General features: G+C 42.1%; 3 protein-coding genes across 3 annotated transcripts; 2 read left to right on the top strand and 1 right to left on the bottom strand.

Moving 5' to 3' along the window:
• Window positions 1-490: 490 nt before the first annotated feature.
• Window positions 491-7,206, bottom strand: LOC147230681 (tryptase-like). Its single transcript, XM_086154147.1, has 6 exons — window positions 7,041-7,206; window positions 4,626-4,646; window positions 3,765-3,927; window positions 2,751-3,019; window positions 2,444-2,595; window positions 491-1,400 (listed from the first exon to the last, which is right to left on the bottom strand). Exons 1-6 carry the CDS (start codon window positions 7,087-7,089, stop codon window positions 1,140-1,142), a joined length of 915 nt encoding a protein of 304 aa, XP_086010273.1. The 5' UTR covers window positions 7,090-7,206; the 3' UTR covers window positions 491-1,139.
• Window positions 7,207-9,712: 2,506 nt separating this feature from the next.
• Window positions 9,713-12,778, top strand: LOC147230680 (heat shock 70 kDa protein 1). Its single transcript, XM_086154134.1, has 2 exons — window positions 9,713-9,880; window positions 10,677-12,778. Exon 2 carries the CDS (start codon window positions 10,694-10,696, stop codon window positions 12,611-12,613), a length of 1,920 nt encoding a protein of 639 aa, XP_086010260.1. The 5' UTR covers window positions 9,713-9,880; window positions 10,677-10,693; the 3' UTR covers window positions 12,614-12,778.
• Window positions 12,779-16,902: 4,124 nt separating this feature from the next.
• On the top strand, window positions 16,903-20,007 carry LOC147230679 (heat shock 70 kDa protein 1). The gene is made up of 2 exons (XM_086154135.1): window positions 16,903-17,067; window positions 17,881-20,007. The coding sequence occupies exon 2, from the start codon at window positions 17,898-17,900 to the stop codon at window positions 19,815-19,817; it is 1,920 nt and encodes a 639-aa protein (XP_086010261.1). The 5' UTR covers window positions 16,903-17,067; window positions 17,881-17,897; the 3' UTR covers window positions 19,818-20,007.
• Window positions 20,008-20,009: the final 2 nt, after the last annotated feature.

Below are 20,009 nucleotides of genomic sequence, written 5' to 3'. Positions count from 1 at the left end.
CAAATTTTATTAATAAAGGATAAATTATTTTTTTATTAATAAACGAGTGGGGTGACCTGGGCGACTGAGGCACATGGAGAATGTTAAGCGGCATCATACCATTGATGAGTTGGCTGAAAAATATTGAAGTGTGCTGCCAATGAAGAGCCACGAGGAAGTGAATGTTTTCATTCTAAAGAAAAATAATGTCGCTGTTGTCATAACTTTTAACTCGTAGTACGAGTAATTCACGAAAACCCTGTTGCAGTAGTTTTAAGACATTTTTTCCACAGTGACAGTTTGAAGAGCTGTAAATCTCTTCAAACTAACAACCGAAAGTGGATTAAAAGACTTTCAGCTACCTAACTATGTAAAGTCAGCAAACAAGATATAGTCACAGAAATACTGATTTTGATGCTTTAATTCATTTCATCAGTTAGCACCTCCTTAAAGCAAACCCTTGTTTCCTGAGCTTCTATTTGATACCGTTTATGTGCAAAACAATACTCAATTTTGTGGTCAGACAAAGTCATTTAATTACTGAAAATCCAGATACCCAGCAGTTTCCAAGGATACAATGGGGTGGGAGGTATTTCTTTCCAACATATGGTTGGCACATTCCTTCTTGTTTTAAAAATGAACATCCCAGTGTTTAGGTGGTCTTACTATAATTACCATGAGGAAACAATGCAACGTTCCATATAAAATATTTACCTTGACAAAAATTCTTCACAGTCTTAATTACATTGCTTCTCTCTTAGATATCAGGAGGATTTTAATCATTTTTAACCCTCTGTGCAAATATTCGCACAGAATATTGGCACCCTCTTCCAACCACAAATTCAAGCTTCTAATCTTCCCTTTGTGAAAACAAGATAATTACAATTATTTGACAGTAAATTAAAAAAAGAATATATTGTAGCGTGGGATTGTAGCGTGTAGCGTGGCCAACGACAGGCTTTTGCTCATAAAACCAGCTGTAACCCAGATGTTTCCCTGACGAAAACGCTACGGTAGATTCACAGTACACCAATAAAGACCTCGGGAAAAAAAATGAAAAAATACCTTCAATAGTTTACATGCTGAAAACTATATCCTCTTCTTCATCGGTAAAAAAAGACAATGCTGAGTTAGGTCCCCGAACCCTCCTGGCACTCTTATTACAGAAGAAAGTGAGAAATGACAGCGAGTACAATGAACAGCAGAGGAGCTGACAGGGAGATGAAGTGGGCTCCTCCGTCCACAAACACAAAGCCTGGCTGGTTGGTGGTGATATGGCCTCGGATCCACGACTCGTACTGAGACGCTCGAGCGTATACGCCGGGAAAATCGGCGTCAGCACATCCGATGCCAAAACTCACAACGCCGGCTTGGATCCATGTGCCGTTGTATTGTTTTACCATCGGGCCCCCTGAGTCCCCCTGCGAACATTTATAAAACATTACACACCAAGAAACAATTATGAGGTTTAAAAGGAGTCTGCAAACAGGCCCGATGAAGACACCCTTGGGTGGGTAGGCTGCCATCTAAACCTAATCCTAACAAACTACAATCAGTTTATATGATCTAGTGTTCAGTTACATCCTATCCTGAAATATAGCTTTTTTTTCTTAAGCAAAGCCAATACTTATGCCTTTATATTACAGAATCTTGTTATGGTCTAGTCCAGGGGCGGGCAAACTACGGCCCGCGGGCCACAACCGGCCCGTTGGTCTTTTTCATCCGGCCCGTCAATGATTGGTACAGAATTCATACTTGATGTGAATGATTGGATCGATGAATGTGGGAGCTCACACAGGAGATTATTTCATTTTTGGAGCTACTTGAGAATTTTCCTGAGCTGAATGACACAGATCGTCTTAGTGATTTCGCCTTTTCTGTGGACATACTGACAGACGTGAATGAGCTGGACGTGAAGCTACAAGGGAAAAAACGGTTTGTGCAGGATATGCAAGCAAACGTTAGAGCCTTCAAAACCAAACTAGTTTTATTTTCAGATTAAATGTCAGATGAGTCTGATATGTACTGTTAACAAATGCGTTTTTTTTTTTTTTAACATGTATCGTATCTTGTGCTGTCAATGTCAATGTGGCCCCTGAACCAAATAGTTTGCCCTCCCCTGGTCTAGTCCTTACAAGTAGTGGTTTTAATGCCTCTACCTTCACCTATAAATGTTGGTCAAACCCTGGCGAAATCTTAAATGGAATTAATTTCTTTGTGTAGTAAACCCTGACAGAAACAATAACCTAAGTCGTTCATTTGACGAGACATACATGGTTTAACCATGTATGAGAATTTCACACACATTTCAGTGATCCAATCATTCTTGAGACGTCCACAATCCTGTGAGGCGAAAGGCTTTCTGGAGAAAAAAAAATGCTATGCCAATCTTGGAGTAAGATTCAGATGCTGGATTGATACTTTTCCATATGAAGGTAATGAAAATCTTCTGATGGAGTCTCACCTGGCAGGAGTCCTTTCCTCCGTCTTCTAAACCAGCACATATCATGTTGTCAGTGATTTGTATAGATTGAACGGCGTACTGGGACGCACACTGGGAGTTTGCCACAACTGGAACAACAACTTCCTGCAGTTGCTGTGGAGGCGGAAGGGGTTCTAACAAGGAAACATATCATCATATCATTTAGAAACCAGCCAAATAAAACATACTGTCTGATGGCTATGTGCAATAACAGGTTTTTATGCCAGGTCTGTGACTGATTTTGGACACATTTTAGTGCCACGCGTGAACGGGGCGTTCAAAGTCTCACCGTTGACTCCAATAGTTCCCCATCCGGTGATCCAGCAGTCGACCCCGGCATCGAAAGTGCTGCCCGCTTTCGCCAAACACACGGGTCGGATGTAGGAGGTGAACTCCACGGCAGAGGAAAGCTCTAACAAGCATATATCGTTATCAAAGGTATCTGCATCGTAGTTTTCATGGTTGATGATTCGGGTCACTGAGCGTGACACCTCGTTCAGATTTTGGCCCTCCTGGGATTCCCGTCCGAGGTAAACGATCAAACCTGTTGTCCCCACACTGAAAGAAACAAAAGAAACATGCAGATTAGTGTGTTAGAGGTGGGAGAACTTTTTACCTAACAGTATGTTGCACTGCTTGTGTGAAGCGGGTTATATAATTATCATTATATATGCATTAAAGTTGCAAAATGCAGAAGTAATAATCAAACTTTGCCACATTTCCACGTTTCCTGTAATTGTGATATCAGTCATCGAACATTAGTGTCTCAAATTCTACTTCCTGTTTCTGGAATCAATGTGTGCATTTTGTTTAAAACACATTAGACACGCTTTGTAACGTTGACTCCGTCTTATTTCCACTGAAGTGCGGCAATGAAATTCACACAATCACAACCGCAGAATATTATTGTGTGAAACCTCATTTTTGTGTTTTTGTTTGTTTGTTTTTCCACCTCACTGCACAAAGGACCCTGGTTGGATTCCCACAGGGCGTCAGTTTACCACAAGTTGCATGTTGTGCCCATGTTTGCATGGGTTTCCTCCCACAGTCCAGAAACATGCAGGTTAATTACAATAAATGAGAAAAATTGTCCCGATGTGTGAATGAGACAGTGAGAGGTTTAAGTCCTGGTTGGATTCTCAATAGCCTTTTGTAGTATTACCTGAAAATCAGGTCTGTTTATTTACTTTTCCTACTTCTGGGTGGGGATAGAAAGATGATTGTGGAGTTAGTCATTACACGATGTGTAGATTTCTGCACTATGACCACATTCTGTTTTAACAGTTGCGCCTTGCATTGTTACCTTTGGAAACAATGAGCCGCAGTCAGGATCCACTTGTTATTTATCAGAGAGCCTCCACAGAAATGTCTTCCAAATATGGTAAGACTGGCCTGCCAAGGCCACGCACCCGCCGGTGCATCCTCACCTCCGACGATCTTTTCGTTGAGCGGCGCAGTCCCACATACTACGGGGAAAATGGGTTGAATTTATATTTACTCATGTGACAACCACTTTACAGCTAACAGAAAAACCTGTTTTTCATTTTTCTTTTAGCTGTTTTTCTGTAATGTTTCTGTTATTTACCCTGTTTAAAATCAAAACGGAAATATTAGCTGTCATTTATCCCAATGTTCGCACCTGTGTAACAAAGCAACACGAGCTAACACAAAAGTTGGCTTATGCATATATTAAATGCAAAATATTTAAAGGCCAATGCTGGTTTTAAGTGTTGTGGCACAATGGATGGTAATTATCCAAATTTTAGGGTGAGAGAAATAAATCTCATTATATTTTGTACAGATGCTCATGAATCAATATTTAATAATGCCAAAAATTGTAAATAACAGGGATAATTCAAGTCATGCTGTTAGTTAGTTGTTAGATTTAGTTGGTTTTTTTTTGTTTTTTTAACAGCTGACTATGTGTTAAAAATATAAGGATTATAACCAAAGTGACTGATCATTCATGTCACTCCACTGTCATTTATTCACAGAGAGTCCCTTGGGAAAGTGCTTTTGCGACAGCCTGGTTAGTTCTGCCGTGTGTGTGAATGCTATTTAATGTAAAAGGAATTTGAAAGTGAAAACACTCAACAAGTGGAGACCGTTCACTATTTGTCATATCGAGCTAGCTCAATTATCACGAGTAGAAAATGAAACTCACCATCCAACTGTCCTTTTCCTCCTGCAGGGAGACAAAAAATAATACATGATGTTAACTGTGAGCTGCCTTAAAACATATTAATGAAGTCTTTATTACTTAGATATTCTCCGTTTGGTACTTTGAATAAATGTCCATTATGTTCAGTAAAAGTGCACCTTTCATGGGGAAATGAAAGGCTTGAATTCAAAATTATTCCAACGGACAAATACTGATTACAGATGAATTAAGTCTATTCTACTATAACAATGCATAGTTATAGTAGTTACCTAACATTCAGAAGAGTTAGTTTAAAAATAAAATGTATAAATGGTAACTTATATAGCTGCGATTGTTTTTTTATGTAACATGGTCTGCTTCCTACACAATTACACACAAAGTTATGAATAAAAAAACTGCAATCATCAATTTACTTTAAGAAGTACTCACCTCCAAACTGCAAAGAGCTTTAGGATTACTTTCTTTATTATTTCATTATTTTTTCGTGATTATTTTTTCTTTATTATTATTATTATTTTTTCTTTATTATAATTTTTTCTTTACTATTTCTTCTTAAGAATTTTTTCAAACAGTAATCTTTATTATGTATTACTTTCTTTATTATTTCGTTCTTTTTTCCCGATTATTTTTTCTTTATTATTATTTTCTCTTTATCATTTCTTCTCAAGAAATTTTTGAACAGTAATCTTTATTATGTATTATTTCCTCGAAGCTGCTTGCAAAGGAGCGTGTATTTACTCGTTTAATGGCATAGAAACTGGTTCGTCTCCATTTATTTGCCACTTCATGTTATTACTGAAAACAACATTAGATTGAAAGATAGTCACTTCCTTGAACTTTACGTTATGTTTTAGTCCCTGAATAAAATACAAGGTTCAAATTGTTTTAGAATCTTGGAGACTAACCTGAAGGAACCCAGTTGTTTTATTCTAGAATATATGATTATACCAAGAAATGGGCTGTTTCTCAAATATTCCCCAATGGTTAACAGCATAATGTGTGTTAAAAAAAAAAAAAAATGACAGTTTAGTGTGGGAAAAGGTCTTCAGGGGGTTTAAAAGAATTAACACACCATAACTTTTAGCATCAGTTGATAGTTTGTCTGACATTTCATATTTCACTATGTATCTATTTTCATGGAATTTGCCACATTATTGATTTATAGGTTGAGCTACACATTGATAGAATCTTACAGTGTATTACAGTTATATGATCCCTCCTGGATGAAAAGCTGGTGTTCGCGTGGTGATTCTGCCAGTTGATTTTAAAATTAAAATGTGAGGCAAAAGGCAAATTTGTTGTGACGAATGACATGTTTGTCTCACTTTAGGACATCTGCAAACTTTCAGGAGCATCTTCAAGCACCCTCCATTTGACTTTGGTGGTATATTTGCGGAGGAGGATGGAAAACATAAAAAATTGAAAATAATGGAGGTCATAAAAATACTCCTAATTGAAAACGTTGACTGGTGTGCTTGAACTTTGCATTATGTGGTTATAGAAAAGGGTGTGAAGTGGGGAGTGTCAAAGGAACAATATCATAACTTGAGAGGGAAACTGCTTTTGTATTACAACACACCTTTTTCTTTGTCCTATAATCAAAATAGTTGCGTCAACTTTTTATGGTTTTAACCAATAGATAAATAGAATTGCTTTTTGTGTTGAAAAGGGAATAAGTGATCAATTCCAACTCCATTGTACTATTACTTTTGGTATTATGGTGCCGATGAAAGGCAAATCAGATTAAACACATCTTTGTAAATGTACGTCTTTCACCTGATATTTGCATAATCGGTGTGAGTAAAATATATGATAGAATTCTAAAAAATATAGATAACATTTGATTATTTTCACATACATTTTGTATCAATGTCTAAATACAATGGTTAAATTCGGTTGATAATCAGCTTTTTCTTATTTCACTGTGTTATCAATTTTCAACAAAAATTATATTTTTGAACGCCTCCTGGTGATTATCTTGTGTTTTTTGTATCAACTTCTCACTTATTTACTCTTTTGGACAATTTAATCATTGCATTCTACATACAGTTGCAAAAAAATGTATTCAACAAAATATGGCAAAGTAACATTTTTACTTATGACTGTTGTCACAAACAGTCAAACGCAAGAAACATGACTTCAATGACAACTTCCGTTTGTAGTTAAGATATTTTTAAGATATCATTAATATATTTGTCTCATAAGCCTTAGTCATTTCTTGGCATCTTCATGTAAAATACCATTCAATTCCCTGTTAGAGTTCAAGTAACGCTTTTAGTACTTTAAATAGTAAAGGTTACCGCCTCAGCAATTTACTGATTTTAATGACTGTAGCCTTTAGGCATAAATGTCCTCACTTGAATAATAAATATTTACACACTGATGAACAAAGTCCTTCATTTTAAAATGAGTTCTTACCTGTAACAGTCAGGATCAAGAAGAGAGAGAGGCGTAGATAGTGCTTCATTCTGTGATTCCTCTGTCTGCACTTGGCTGGTGGTTTGTACCTTTTATGCCTTTGACCCAGAGACTCGTGCTTCTGTCACACAGGCAGCACCTTACATTCCTCACACATCTTTTGTTATGATCATAAGAAACTGCTGGCATGCATTGTTTTGGCCATTTTTTTGATGGCTCATAGACAATCTGTTTTCCTGTTGGCTCATTTACACCCGATGTGAGTTCTGCCGCCTATTTGTTCCAACTCTTCGCTCCAGGTAGTCACTGTGTGACTAATCTCTTTATCCAGTGGGTTAAAATGCAGCATTGGAGTTTCAAAATAGAACAGAATCTGCCTTTATTCAGATGGAAGTTTGCTGCCATTTTACTCAAATACCCTGACAATTAGAAGGGATTATTCACCTTTGAAAGTAAAACTGATTTGAAAACGAACAGAAAGACGGGGGTTTGAACCAAACTCGATGTGTAAATTTCCATGCCATTGGCACAAACACCCCCCCATACCATCAGAGATGCTGGCTTTTGAACTTTGAGCTGATAAGCTTTTCCTCTCAAGCCCAGAGGATATAATGTCCGGTATTTCCAAAAGCAATTTCAAATGTAGACTCATCAGACCACAGCACACTTTTCCACTTTCTGCATCGGTCCGTTTCAGATGAGCTCGGCGCCAAAGAAGCCAGTGGCATTTTTGGGTGTTGTTGACGTATGGCTTTTGAGTTGCATGCAAGTTTTAACTTGCGTTTGTAGACGCAGCGATGAACTGTATTAACCGCTTTCATTTTTCCAGATTCTCTGAATCTTTTGACAATATTTGAGACCGTGGGTGATGAAATCCCCCAAATTGGGGTTTCTACGATGTAGAAGAAAGTGCTTGTTTTTAAAGCTATACTTTACATATACTCTAATTTCTGCATTATTTTGTCCTTCATTCAATTTATTATTTGACGCACTTATTTCACATAACAGTATCATTCAATGCTGTTATTATTATTACTGTTAATTGTAATAATAAAATAGTTTTAGCAGCAGCGGTAGTAGTAGGGGGTGAAGCAATTTACCCCAGGGGATCAATAAAATATTCTGATACTGATTGATTCTAATTCTTCTTGTTGATTTTAAACATGTATTTTGAACGAAAGAGTATCGAATGTGTGTAAGATGTGCTTCACCCAAGGTAAGACTGGCCATACATTGACGCCAGTCTTTACAGATCCCTGAATAAAGGACAAATATGAATTAATTCTATTGTACATATGATATAATGATGTTATTCATTTATTTGCAAATAATTCCCGGCGAATGCTTTGGATTCTTATAAAAAAACAATTAGATGTGCATGCTATGCATCAGTTAAATATCCAATGCTCTAACTGACAAGTGGAATGCCATCTATCTATCCTGGGTGTGTTTTGACTACAGTGACCGGATTTTTGACAAAATTCTTTCAAGACTCATCATCTGACTGTAAAGAAAAAAATGTACTGTAAATGCCTTTGGGACTCACTGATTATTTATGGGTTTTTTTAATTCCCTAGGATGTTTTTGAAAGGATGTAATCAATGATCTTGAAATGAATTATAAGCCAACAGGGCCACAATGAACACAAACGCTGAATGAGTCCGTGAATGTTAAGTAGGTTGAAGAAGTAAGACGAGGACATGGGGTTCTCTCAATATTCCTATTATCATCATCAGGTTGTATGAACAATAAAGAAAAAAATTGACTGATTCTCTCTATCTCACACACACACAGTGGTTTTATCCCTTGTTTTTTCTTTTCTTGAAATTATTGCACTGTGCCAAATATAAATTTAAGGCTCATGAGTCTGGTGACCGTAGACAAATACCACATGTCAAAATAACACATTGCTGTCAGTAAGTGGGGCCTTTTTTCTTTGAATGTGTAAATAATGAAGAAAATGTTAAGATTGTACGTTTTCCAAATATAAACATGACTCGGGCATTTGTTGGGTTACACATTGCCACATTGATTGAAAAATGAGAAAATATTTCTGTCATTCATTCCCATGGAAATGCCGAAAGATCTATCATAAATTCAGCATCTTACATACCAAAATACCAAAATATGTAAATGCAAAACGTTCACTATACGCTTTTCTGCTATGCATAAAATCAGTCATCCATTTTCATTTATCACTCGACAATGGTGAGACGAGATGATGAGATGAGAACAACTTTATTAAATTGTTGTGTCAGAGTTTCACGTAAAGACATAACAGTAATAGATAATAGTAGAAAGGAGGAAGAATAAGAAATATAATGAAATATGAATTGTCTTAACTGTTAGCAGTAACTACAAAGATTGAAGATTCCCTGTGGCTGAGGGAAGAGGAATTAAAAAGTCTCCCAATGTCTCCTCTTTTGGATGGGATTTGTCCGACTGTCCGAAATTATCACAAAAACGTCTTCTGTTTGATTTTCCGTTGTTTTCTTTACTTTATTTAGGTCCAGTCGTGTCTTGTTTGGATAAAATGTAAAACCCAGAAGTTTCTGGAATCCTCTCAAGCCTTCCAGATCCTTTGAGAAGTTTCTGACGCTACGTAATATCGTGACATCATGACGTCACCACGCAGCCGCTAAGCGGGTGGACGCCGAGCCGGACAAAGCTCTGGAAGTCACTGGAAGTAAACGGCGGGCTATAAAGTCGCGGCGATGGACGCCGATCGATATTCTCACAAACCGAGGGACAGAAGCGGAGTGTTTGGAGAGGACGACGTTGATAGACCAACAGCAACACTAACTATTACTCTCTTCTCGTGTTCTCATCATCCCGTTTAAGTGAGTATACTTTTTGTTTAAATAGAAGGGCTGGTGGTCCAGGAGGAGAAAATGTTAGCATAGACGAAGGCGACCTCTCGCGAGAGACTCGTATCTGCACACTGCATTTAATGCTGTGAAACGGGAAGTCGGATCCCTTTGCAATGACATTACTGTTATTTAGGCTGTTTGAATTTAGTGATTCACCATCCTTGAAGAGAATATGTGGGCTGGAGAACGATGTAATTATTGTTGATCTCCTAACTGGGAAATAATGACAAGAGCAGCACAACACACAGTGGAAAAAAGGGCAGGAGTACAATGATATAATTCATATTAAAATAGAGACATGGGTTACTGAAGGACTGAATGAAACTGTGTGCATAGTTAAAAAAAAAAACAACTTTATATACAGTTTGGGATGGGAAAAGGAAAGACTCATAGAATCTATGTATAAAAAAATTGACAAAAAACACAACTCCTGCATGTTTTACGGGGGATGCCGTAGAACCCGGAGGAAACCGTGCCACCCTGTCAGGATTATCTATGAAAGACAAATGGGTAAAGACATGTACAGAGGGCAGTTACAGGGGAAAAGGGAATTAAATAAATCTTAAATTCTGACATGAACAAACTCAGTTCTTCTAAATCAGGGCTGACAGCAGGGACTGTGGGAGGAAACTGGAGAACCTGGAGGAAGGGGTTCTATTCAGCTATATAAAACATTGAAATAAACTAAGAATATTTTTATGACATTCAGGGAGTTCCCAGTGGTACAAATGTGTTGAACTGAAAAAATCTGATTCTGTTTCTTTAGGGTCTCAAGCAACAGAAATGTCTGCAGACAAGGGGGTAGCAATTGGGATCGACCTGGGTACCACCTACTCCTGCGTGGGGGTTTTCCAGCATGGAAAAGTAGAGATCATCGCTAACGACCAGGGCAACAGGACCACCCCCAGCTATGTGGCTTTCACTGACACCGAGAGGCTTATTGGCGACGCGGCCAAGAACCAGGTGGCTCTGAACCCTTGTAACACGGTGTTTGACGCCAAGCGACTGATCGGACGGAGGTTTGAAGATGCGGTGGTGCAGGAGGACATGAAGCACTGGCCATTCCAGGTGATAGGAGATGGAGGAAAGCCCAGAATCAAGGTGGAGTACAAGGGGGAGGAGAAGACCTTCTACCCAGAGGAGATCTCTTCGATGGTCCTGGTGAAAATGAAGGAGATTGCAGAGGCCTACCTCGGCCACAGGGTTTCCAATGCAGTGGTGACGGTCCCAGCCTACTTCAACGACTCCCAGCGACAGGCCACTAAGGATGCGGGTGTCATTGCAGGACTTAACATCCTGAGAATTATCAACGAGCCCACGGCAGCCGCCATTGCCTACGGTCTGGACAAAGGCAAGTCGGGGGAACGCAATGTTTTGATCTTTGACCTGGGCGGGGGCACGTTCGACGTTTCCGTCCTGAGCATAGAAGACGGCATCTTTGAGGTCAAGGCCACTGCCGGAGACACTCACTTGGGAGGCGAGGACTTCGACAACCGCATGGTCAACCACTTCATGGAGGAGTTCAAGAGGAAACACAAGAAGGACATCAGCCAGAATAAGAGAGCCTTGAGGAGGCTGCGCACAGCTTGTGAGAAGGCCAAGAGAACGCTTTCCTCCAGTTCCCAAGCCAGCATCGAGATCGACTCTCTGTTCCAGGGCATTGACTTCTACACCTCCCTGACGAGGGCCCGCTTCGAGGAGCTGTGCTCAGACCTGTTCAGAGGAACTCTGGAGCCAGTGGAGAAAGCCCTGAGGGACGCTAAGATGGACAAGGCCAAGATTCACGACGTGGTCTTGGTCGGAGGCTCCACCCGAATCCCCAAAATCCAGAAGCTGCTCCAAGATTTCTTCAACGGCAGGGAGCTGAACAAGAGCATCAACCCGGACGAGGCGGTGGCTTATGGTGCCGCTGTGCAGGCTGCCATCCTCACAGGGGACACCTCGGGCGGTGTCCAAGACCTGCTCCTGCTGGATGTGGCCCCTTTGTCCCTGGGCATTGAGACAGCTGGGGGAGTCATGACATCCCTGATTAAACGAAACACCACCATCCCCACTAAACAGACCCAGACGTTCAGCACCTTCTCTGACAACCAGCCCGGCGTCCTCATCCAAGTGTACGAGGGCGAGAGAGCCATGACCAAACACAACAATCTGCTGGGCAAGTTTGAGCTGACAGAAATCCCACCTGCTCCGAGAGGTGTGCCTCAGATCGAAGTCACCTTCGACATCGACGCCAACGGCATACTCAACGTGTCGGCGGCAGACAAAAGCACTGGCAAAGAGAACAAAATCACCATCACCAACGACAAAGGTCGGCTGAGCAGGGAAGACATCGATAGGATGGTACAGGATGCTGAGAACTACAAAGCTGAAGATGAGCTTCAGAGGGACACGATCGCCGCCAAGAACTCGCTGGAGTCCTATGCTTTCCACATGAAAAGCAGCATACAGGATGAGAAGGTGGCAGGCAGAATGAATGACAGTGACCGGAAGAAGCTGCTGGAGAAGTGCGATGAGGCCGTTGCTTGGCTGGAGAACAACCAGCTGGCTACGAAAGAAGAATACCAACACAAGCAGAAAGAGCTGGAGAAAGCATGTCAGTCCGTCATCAGCAACTTGTATCAGGGAGGAGCGCCGACGGGTAGCTGTAGAGAACAGGCCCGGGCTGGCTCCCAGGGGCCCACCATCGAAGAAGTGGACTAAAATGCCCTAAACATCAGGAGCACCATGCCGCTTGAAAAAAATGAATATATACACTGTACTTTATTCCAACCTGATGTTTTACTTTGTTTGATAATGGATCAGATCAGGTCAGAAATGTTATTGTTGTTGCAGTGCTGGACATTGTAATAAAGAGAAATCATTGTATGCTTTTTTTCTGAAATGTATGCTTTTTTTCTGAAATGCTCCACAGAATTTCACTAGTCATGTGCTTTTGTTCCAATTATAAAAACTACTCCTTGCAGGGGACATGTGAGACAGAACTTAGCAACTATTATAGTAAGACAGTACATAAAACTTACCTTTAGATGTAGCTATTGTCTCTAGTATTTTCTTGTTGATGGACTAAAAACATGAAATCTTTATTTTTGAGCACTGCTGTGGTGCCTTAAACCTAGATTGACCGATTTCAGTATTATTGATAGTGTTTGAATATTGGCAAAGTATCAACGATAAGCATCACTGCACGTTGCATAAACATGTTGTTAGAAAGTGATGCAAATACAAAGAATGCCAATGTGCCACATAACACTTTGGATTCTGTCAAAATACTCTTCATATTGGGGGGGGGGTGATGAATGGTTTTCAGGGAGGAGTTGAGAAAGACTGGGTGGTCGGGAAAGAGTTTCCAGATGATTGGACAACTACAGCTAGTGTTATCATGGAGACAGGTTGAAGAGTACTTGGTGTGTCATCTGGAAGGAAAGTAGATAAGGAGACTTGGTGGAATGAGGAAGTGCAGGAGTGTATACAGAGAAAGCAGTTAGCAAAGAAGAAGTGGGATACTGAGAGGACTGAAGAGAACAGACAGGAGTACAGCAGGATACAATGTAAAGTAAAGATAGAGTGAGCAAAGGCAAAACAAAGGGCGTGCAATGTCTTGTATGCTCAGTGGGACAGTAGGGAGGGAGACAATGATCTATACAAGTTGGTGAAACTGATAGATAAAGATGGAAAGGATGTACAACAGCTCCAGGTGATTAAGGATAGAGAGGGAAATGTATTGACAGATGCAAGAAAAGTGATGGGAAGATGGAAAGGGTACTTTGAAGAGCTGAAGAATGTGGAAATTGAAAGAGAGGCAAGGGTAGAAGAGGTGACTATTGTAGACCATAAGGTAACACAAATTAGTAAAAGTGAAGTGAGGAAGGCATTGAAGAGGATGAAGTGTGGAAAGACAGTGGGTCCTGATCAGTGACGTGCAGTCATTAGAGGCAGGTGAGGCTGGGCCTCACCTGGCATCATGGAAAGGAAAAGTCAAATGAAAAGATAAATTGAATGGATCTATTTATTCAGTGATTTGTATTATAAGGTCATTTTCCATCTCACTTCACCACTTTTAGTCGTTTTTTTTAAAACCGCTTAAAAAAATCACAGTTAGCGTCTAAATATAACGAAGAGCCATGCTTTGACATGGCAGCCAGCGGACCCCACTATGGATTGAGCAATGATTCTGCTAACGGCTGAGACCGTATTGCTGTCTCTGTGGATGTCACTATTAAATTTTCAAACATTTCCATCAGTAATATATGAACTAAATTTCCAAACTTTAGCTGATGTGTATCATTTTTTTCGTCAACAACTGTAACGTGTTTCTCGTGCCAAGCGATCGTAAAGCGGCAGCTAAGACACACTAAGTGAGGCACGCAGTGATGGTGCCTCATGGTAGGGGGCACTGCTGATCCCAGGGAGCCGTTCACTACCTCGCTCAAGAATAATATAATTTGCAATAGCAAGCTACTGTAAACAGTTAGCAAGTCAAGTGCAGCCATCCAGTCATTTTTTTCCTCTTGGAGGATTGCATAGCTAAACGGAAAGAACTTTCTAAACTGGACTTTCAGTCGAAGCAGGAGATAATAAGTAAGGGAAGACCGATGCCGGCGCTAACGGATTTGCTTTAGACTAGGAGACGGAAGACTCGGTCTTTTCAAACGGAGTGGTACACATGAAAAGACTGTGGATGTCCAGTAAGAAAGCGCCTTTTCTGCTTTCCCTGCATTCTTTTCTCAACTTCTGACAATGTCTGGAGTTAAATGGGATATTGTGACCTAAAGAATCTGCAAAGAATCCTAATCAAACATGAGCGGTCGGCCACTCACATTCAAAGTCAAATAGCGCTAAAAACATTGGGGATGTCCAGGATAGATTTGGCTTTGAATTAACAGCAAAGACTCAACATCAGCATCCACAATGCTAAGCTAAAGGAAAACAGCTCAACGCCGTTCAGCAGCGCATGGACTTCATTTATAAATAAAGGTAAGAGATAATAACGTTTTTTTTTAAAAGTGCTTTTTTCTATGCTTCAGTTTGTATATATGAAGAATGCTGATATGATGTTTTAAACAAAACACGTAAACTGCTGCCAATAAAATGGTGAATACGCAACTCCGTAGGGTTCATATGTTTGAAAAAAGGACTGATGACGTCAGTGCCTCACCAGCCATGAACCTCACCGCACGTCACTGGTCCCGATTATATACCTCTGGATTTGTGGAAGTGTCTAGGAGAGGCAGAAATAGAGTTTCTGACATGATTATTCAACAGGATCTGAGAGAGTGAGAAGATGCCTGAAGAATGGAGACGAAGTGTGATGGTGCCCATCTTAAGAATAAGGGGGATGTGCAGAATTGTGGCAACTATAGTGGGACAAAGGTGATGAGCCATACAATGAAGTTATGGGAAAGAGTAGTGGAAACTAGAATGAAGGCAGAAGTCAGCATTTGTGAACAGCAGTATGGCTTCATGCCTAGAAAGAGTACTACAGATGCAGTATTTGCTTTGAGAATGCTGATCGAGAAGTACAGAGAAGGCCAGAGGGAGCTGCATTGTGTATTTGTAGACCTAGAAAAAGCGTATGACAGGGTGCCAAGAGAGGAGCTCTGGTATTGAATGAGGAAGTCTGGAGTGGCAGAGAAGTATGTTAAACTGGTGCAGGACATGTATGCTAGCTGTGAGACAGTGATGCGGTGTGCTGTAGGGGTAACAGAGAAGTTCAAGGTGGAGGTGGGACTCCATCAGGGATCAGCTCTGAGCCCCTTCTTGTTTGCAGTGGTGATGGACAGGCTGACAGATGAGGTGAGACAGGAATCTCCATGGACCATGATGTTTGCAGATGACATTGTGATCTGTAGTGAGAGCAGAGAACGGGTTGAGAAAAATCTCAAGAGGTGGAGGTATGTTATGGAAAGGAGAGGAATGAAAGTTAGTCGCAGCAAGACAGAGTAAATGTGTGTGATTGAGAGGAACTCGGGTGGAACGGTGAGGCTACAAGGGGTGGAGATTCAGAAGATGGAGGATTTCAGGGACTTGGTGTCAACAGTCTAAAGCAGGGGTGTCAAACTCATTTTAGCTCAAGGGCAACACGGGGGAAAATCTATTCTAAGGTTGGCCGGATGAGTAAAATCATGACATATGAACTACTGCTATGTACCTATTGTTCAATTCACTCCTCAAACCTGGCATTTTTTAGCTTTGCGAGCCAGATTAAACCTTTTCACGGTCCTAATCCGGCCCACGGCCCTTGAGTTTGGCACCCCTGTTCTAAAGCGACAGAGAGTGTGGAAAAGAGGTGAAAAGACGGATTCAAGCAGGTTGGAATGGGTGGAGAAAAGTGTTAGGGTTACGAAGCGATAGAAGACTATCAGCCAGAATGAAAGGAAAGGTGGACAAGACAGTGGGGAGAGCAGCGATGCTGTATGGACTAGAAACTGTTACAATGACGAAAAGACAGGAGGCAGGCCTAGAGGTTGCAGAGATGAAGATGCTGAGGTTCTCTTTAGGAGTGACCAGGATGGACAGGGTCAGGAATGAGTCCATCAGAGGAACAGCACATGTTAGATGTTTTGGAGAAAAGGTCAGAGATGGTTGGCTCATGTACAGAGGAGGGATAATGAATATATTGGTAGACGGATGCTGGAATTTGAACTGCAAGGCAGGAGGTCTCGAGGAAGACCAAAGAGAAGGTTTATAAACGTAGTGAGAGAGGATATGAAGGTAGTTGGTGTGAGAGAGGAGGATCCAGAGAATAGGGTTAGATGGAGAAGGTAGCTTTGCTGTGGTGATTCCTGAAGGGAAAAGCCAAAGCTTTTCTTTTCTTTATTTAACTCCAATCGTGTCTTGTTTGGATAAAATGTAAAACCCAGAAGTTTCCGGAATCCTCTCAAGCCTTCCAGATCCTTTGAGAAGTTTCTGACGCTACGTAATATCGTGACGTCATGGCGTCACCACGCAGCAGCTAAGCGGGTGGACGCCGAGCCGGAGAAAGCTCTGGAAGTCACTGGAAGTAAACGGCGGGCTTTAAAGTCGCGGCGATGGACGCCGATCGATATTCTCACAAACCGAGGGACAGAAGCGGAGTGTTTGGAGAGGACGACGTTGATAGACCAACAGCAACACTAACTATTACTCTCTTCTCGTGTTCTCATCATCCCGTTTAAGTGAGTATACTTTTTGTTTAAATAGAAGGGCTGGTGGTCCAGGAGGAGAAAATGTTAGCATAGACGAAGGCGACCTCTCGCGAGAGACTCGTATCTGCACACTGCATTTAATGCTGTGAGACGGAAAGTCGGATCCCTTTGCAATGACATTACTGTTATTTAGGCTTTTTGAATTTAGTGATTCACCATTCTTGAACAAAATATGTGGGCTGGAGAACGATGTTATTATTGTTGATCTCCTAACTGGGAAATAATGACAAGAGCAGCACAACACACAGTGGAAAAAAGGGCAGGAGTACAAGGATATAATTCATATTTAAAGAGAGACATAGGTTACTGAAGGACTGAATGAAACTGTGTGCATAGTTAAAAAAAAAACAACTTTATCTACAGTTTGGGATGGGAAAAGGAAAGACTCATAGAATCTATGTACAAAAAACACAACCCCTGCGTATTTTACGGAGGACGCTGTAGAACCCGGAGGAAACCGTGCCACCCTGTCAGGATTATCTATGAAAGACAAATGGGTAAAGACATGTACAGAGGGCAGTTACAGGGGAAAAGGGAATTAAATAAATCTTAAATTCTGACATGAACAAACTCAGTTCTTCTAAATCAGGACTGAGAGCAATTATTTGGGATCTGAGAGCTTATTTAGGGGGGACTGTTGGAGGAAACTGGAGAACCTGGAGGAAGGGGTTCTATTCAGCTATATAAAACATTGAAATAAACTAAGAATATTTTTATGACATTCAGGGAGTTCCCAGTGGTACAAATGTGTTGAACTGAAAAAATCTGATTCTGTTTCTTTAGGGTCTCAAGCAACAGAAATGTCTGCAGACAAGGGGGTAGCAATTGGGATCGACCTGGGTACCACCTACTCCTGCGTGGGGGTTTTCCAGCATGGAAAAGTAGAGATCATCGCTAACGACCAGGGCAACAGGACCACCCCCAGCTATGTGGCTTTCACTGACACCGAGAGGCTTATTGGCGACGCGGCCAAGAACCAGGTGGCTCTGAACCCTTGTAACACGGTGTTTGACGCCAAGCGACTGATCGGACGGAGGTTTGAAGATGCGGTGGTGCAGGAGGACATGAAGCACTGGCCATTCCAGGTGATAGGAGATGGAGGAAAGCCCAGAATCAAGGTGGAGTACAAGGGGGAGGAGAAGACCTTCTACCCAGAGGAGATCTCTTCGATGGTCCTGGTGAAAATGAAGGAGATTGCAGAGGCCTACCTCGGCCACAGGGTTTCCAATGCAGTGGTGACGGTCCCAGCCTACTTCAACGACTCCCAGCGACAGGCCACTAAGGATGCGGGTGTCATTGCAGGACTTAACATCCTGAGAATTATCAACGAGCCCACGGCAGCCGCCATTGCCTACGGTCTGGACAAAGGCAAGTCGGGGGAACGCAATGTTTTGATCTTTGACCTGGGCGGGGGCACGTTCGACGTTTCCGTCCTGAGCATAGAAGACGGCATCTTTGAGGTCAAGGCCACTGCCGGAGACACTCACTTGGGAGGCGAGGACTTCGACAACCGCATGGTCAACCACTTCATGGAGGAGTTCAAGAGGAAACACAAGAAGGACATCAGCCAGAATAAGAGAGCCTTGAGGAGGCTGCGCACAGCTTGTGAGAAGGCCAAGAGAACGCTTTCCTCCAGTTCCCAAGCCAGCATCGAGATCGACTCTCTGTTCCAGGGCATTGACTTCTACACCTCCCTGACGAGGGCCCGCTTCGAGGAGCTGTGCTCAGACCTGTTCAGAGGAACTCTGGAGCCAGTGGAGAAAGCCCTGAGGGACGCTAAGATGGACAAGGCCAAGATTCACGACGTGGTCTTGGTCGGAGGCTCCACCCGAATCCCCAAAATCCAGAAGCTGCTCCAAGATTTCTTCAACGGCAGGGAGCTGAACAAGAGCATCAACCCGGACGAAGCGGTGGCTTATGGTGCCGCTGTGCAGGCTGCCATCCTCACAGGGGACACCTCGGGCGGTGTCCAAGACCTGCTCCTGCTGGATGTGGCCCCTTTGTCCCTGGGCATTGAGACAGCTGGGGGAGTCATGACATCCCTGATTAAACGAAACACCACCATCCCCACTAAACAGACCCAGACGTTCAGCACCTTCTCTGACAACCAGCCCGGCGTCCTCATCCAAGTGTACGAGGGCGAGAGAGCCATGACCAAACACAACAATCTGCTGGGCAAGTTTGAGCTGACAGAAATCCCACCTGCTCCGAGAGGTGTGCCTCAGATCGAAGTCACCTTCGACATCGACGCCAACGGCATACTCAACGTGTCGGCGGCAGACAAAAGCACTGGCAAAGAGAACAAAATCACCATCACCAACGACAAAGGTCGGCTGAGCAGGGAAGACATCGATAGGATGGTACAGGATGCTGAGAACTACAAAGCTGAAGATGAGCTTCAGAGGGACACGATCGCCGCCAAGAACTCGCTGGAGTCCTATGCTTTCCACATGAAAAGCAGCATACAGGATGAGAAGGTGGCAGGCAGAATGAATGACAGCGACCGGAAGAAGCTGCTGGAGAAGTGCGATGAGGCCGTTGCTTGGCTGGAGAACAACCAGCTGGCTACGAAAGAAGAATACCAACACAAGCAGAAAGAGCTGGAGAAAGCATGTCAGTCTGTCATCAGCAACTTGTATCAGGGAGGAGCGCCGACGGGTAGCTGTAGAGAACAGGCCCGGGCTGGCTCCCAGGGGCCCACCATCGAAGAAGTGGACTAAAATGCCCCAAACATCAGGAGTGCTTGAAAAAAATGAATATATACACTGTACTTTAATCCAACTCGATGTTTTACTTTGTTTGATAATGGATCAGATCAGAAATGTTATATCTTGTTTATTGTTGTTGCAGTGCTGGACATTGTAATAAAGAGAAATCATTGTATGCTGTTTTCTGAAATGCTTCACAGAACT

The sequence above is a fragment of the Fistularia commersonii genome, chromosome 10, assembly GCF_037954325.1.
Source record: "Fistularia commersonii isolate RoL2024-O1a breed Wild chromosome 10, RoL_Fcom_v1.0, whole genome shotgun sequence".
NCBI classification, from domain to species: Eukaryota; Metazoa; Chordata; class Actinopteri; order Syngnathiformes; family Fistulariidae; genus Fistularia; species Fistularia commersonii.
Note: the sequence above shows the minus strand (reverse complement) of the source record. Positions and strands in the feature narration are given on the sequence as shown.

Coding starts and splice junctions, on each gene's coding strand:
- LOC147230681 (XM_086154147.1), bottom strand. CDS start 7,089: ATGAAGCACTATCTACGCCTCTCTCTCTTCTTGATCCTGACTGTTACA. Junction 4,647..7,040: donor CTTGATCCTGACTGTTACAG/GTAAGAACTCAT, acceptor GTCTCCCTGCAG/GAGGAAAAGGACAGTTGGAT. Junction 3,020..3,764: donor GCGGCTCATTGTTTCCAAAG/GTAACAATGCAA, acceptor TGTTTCTTTCAG/TGTGGGGACAACAGGTTTGA.
- LOC147230679 (XM_086154135.1), top strand. CDS start 17,898: ATGTCTGCAGACAAGGGGGTAGCAATTGGGATCGACCTGGGTACCACC.
- LOC147230680 (XM_086154134.1), top strand. CDS start 10,694: ATGTCTGCAGACAAGGGGGTAGCAATTGGGATCGACCTGGGTACCACC.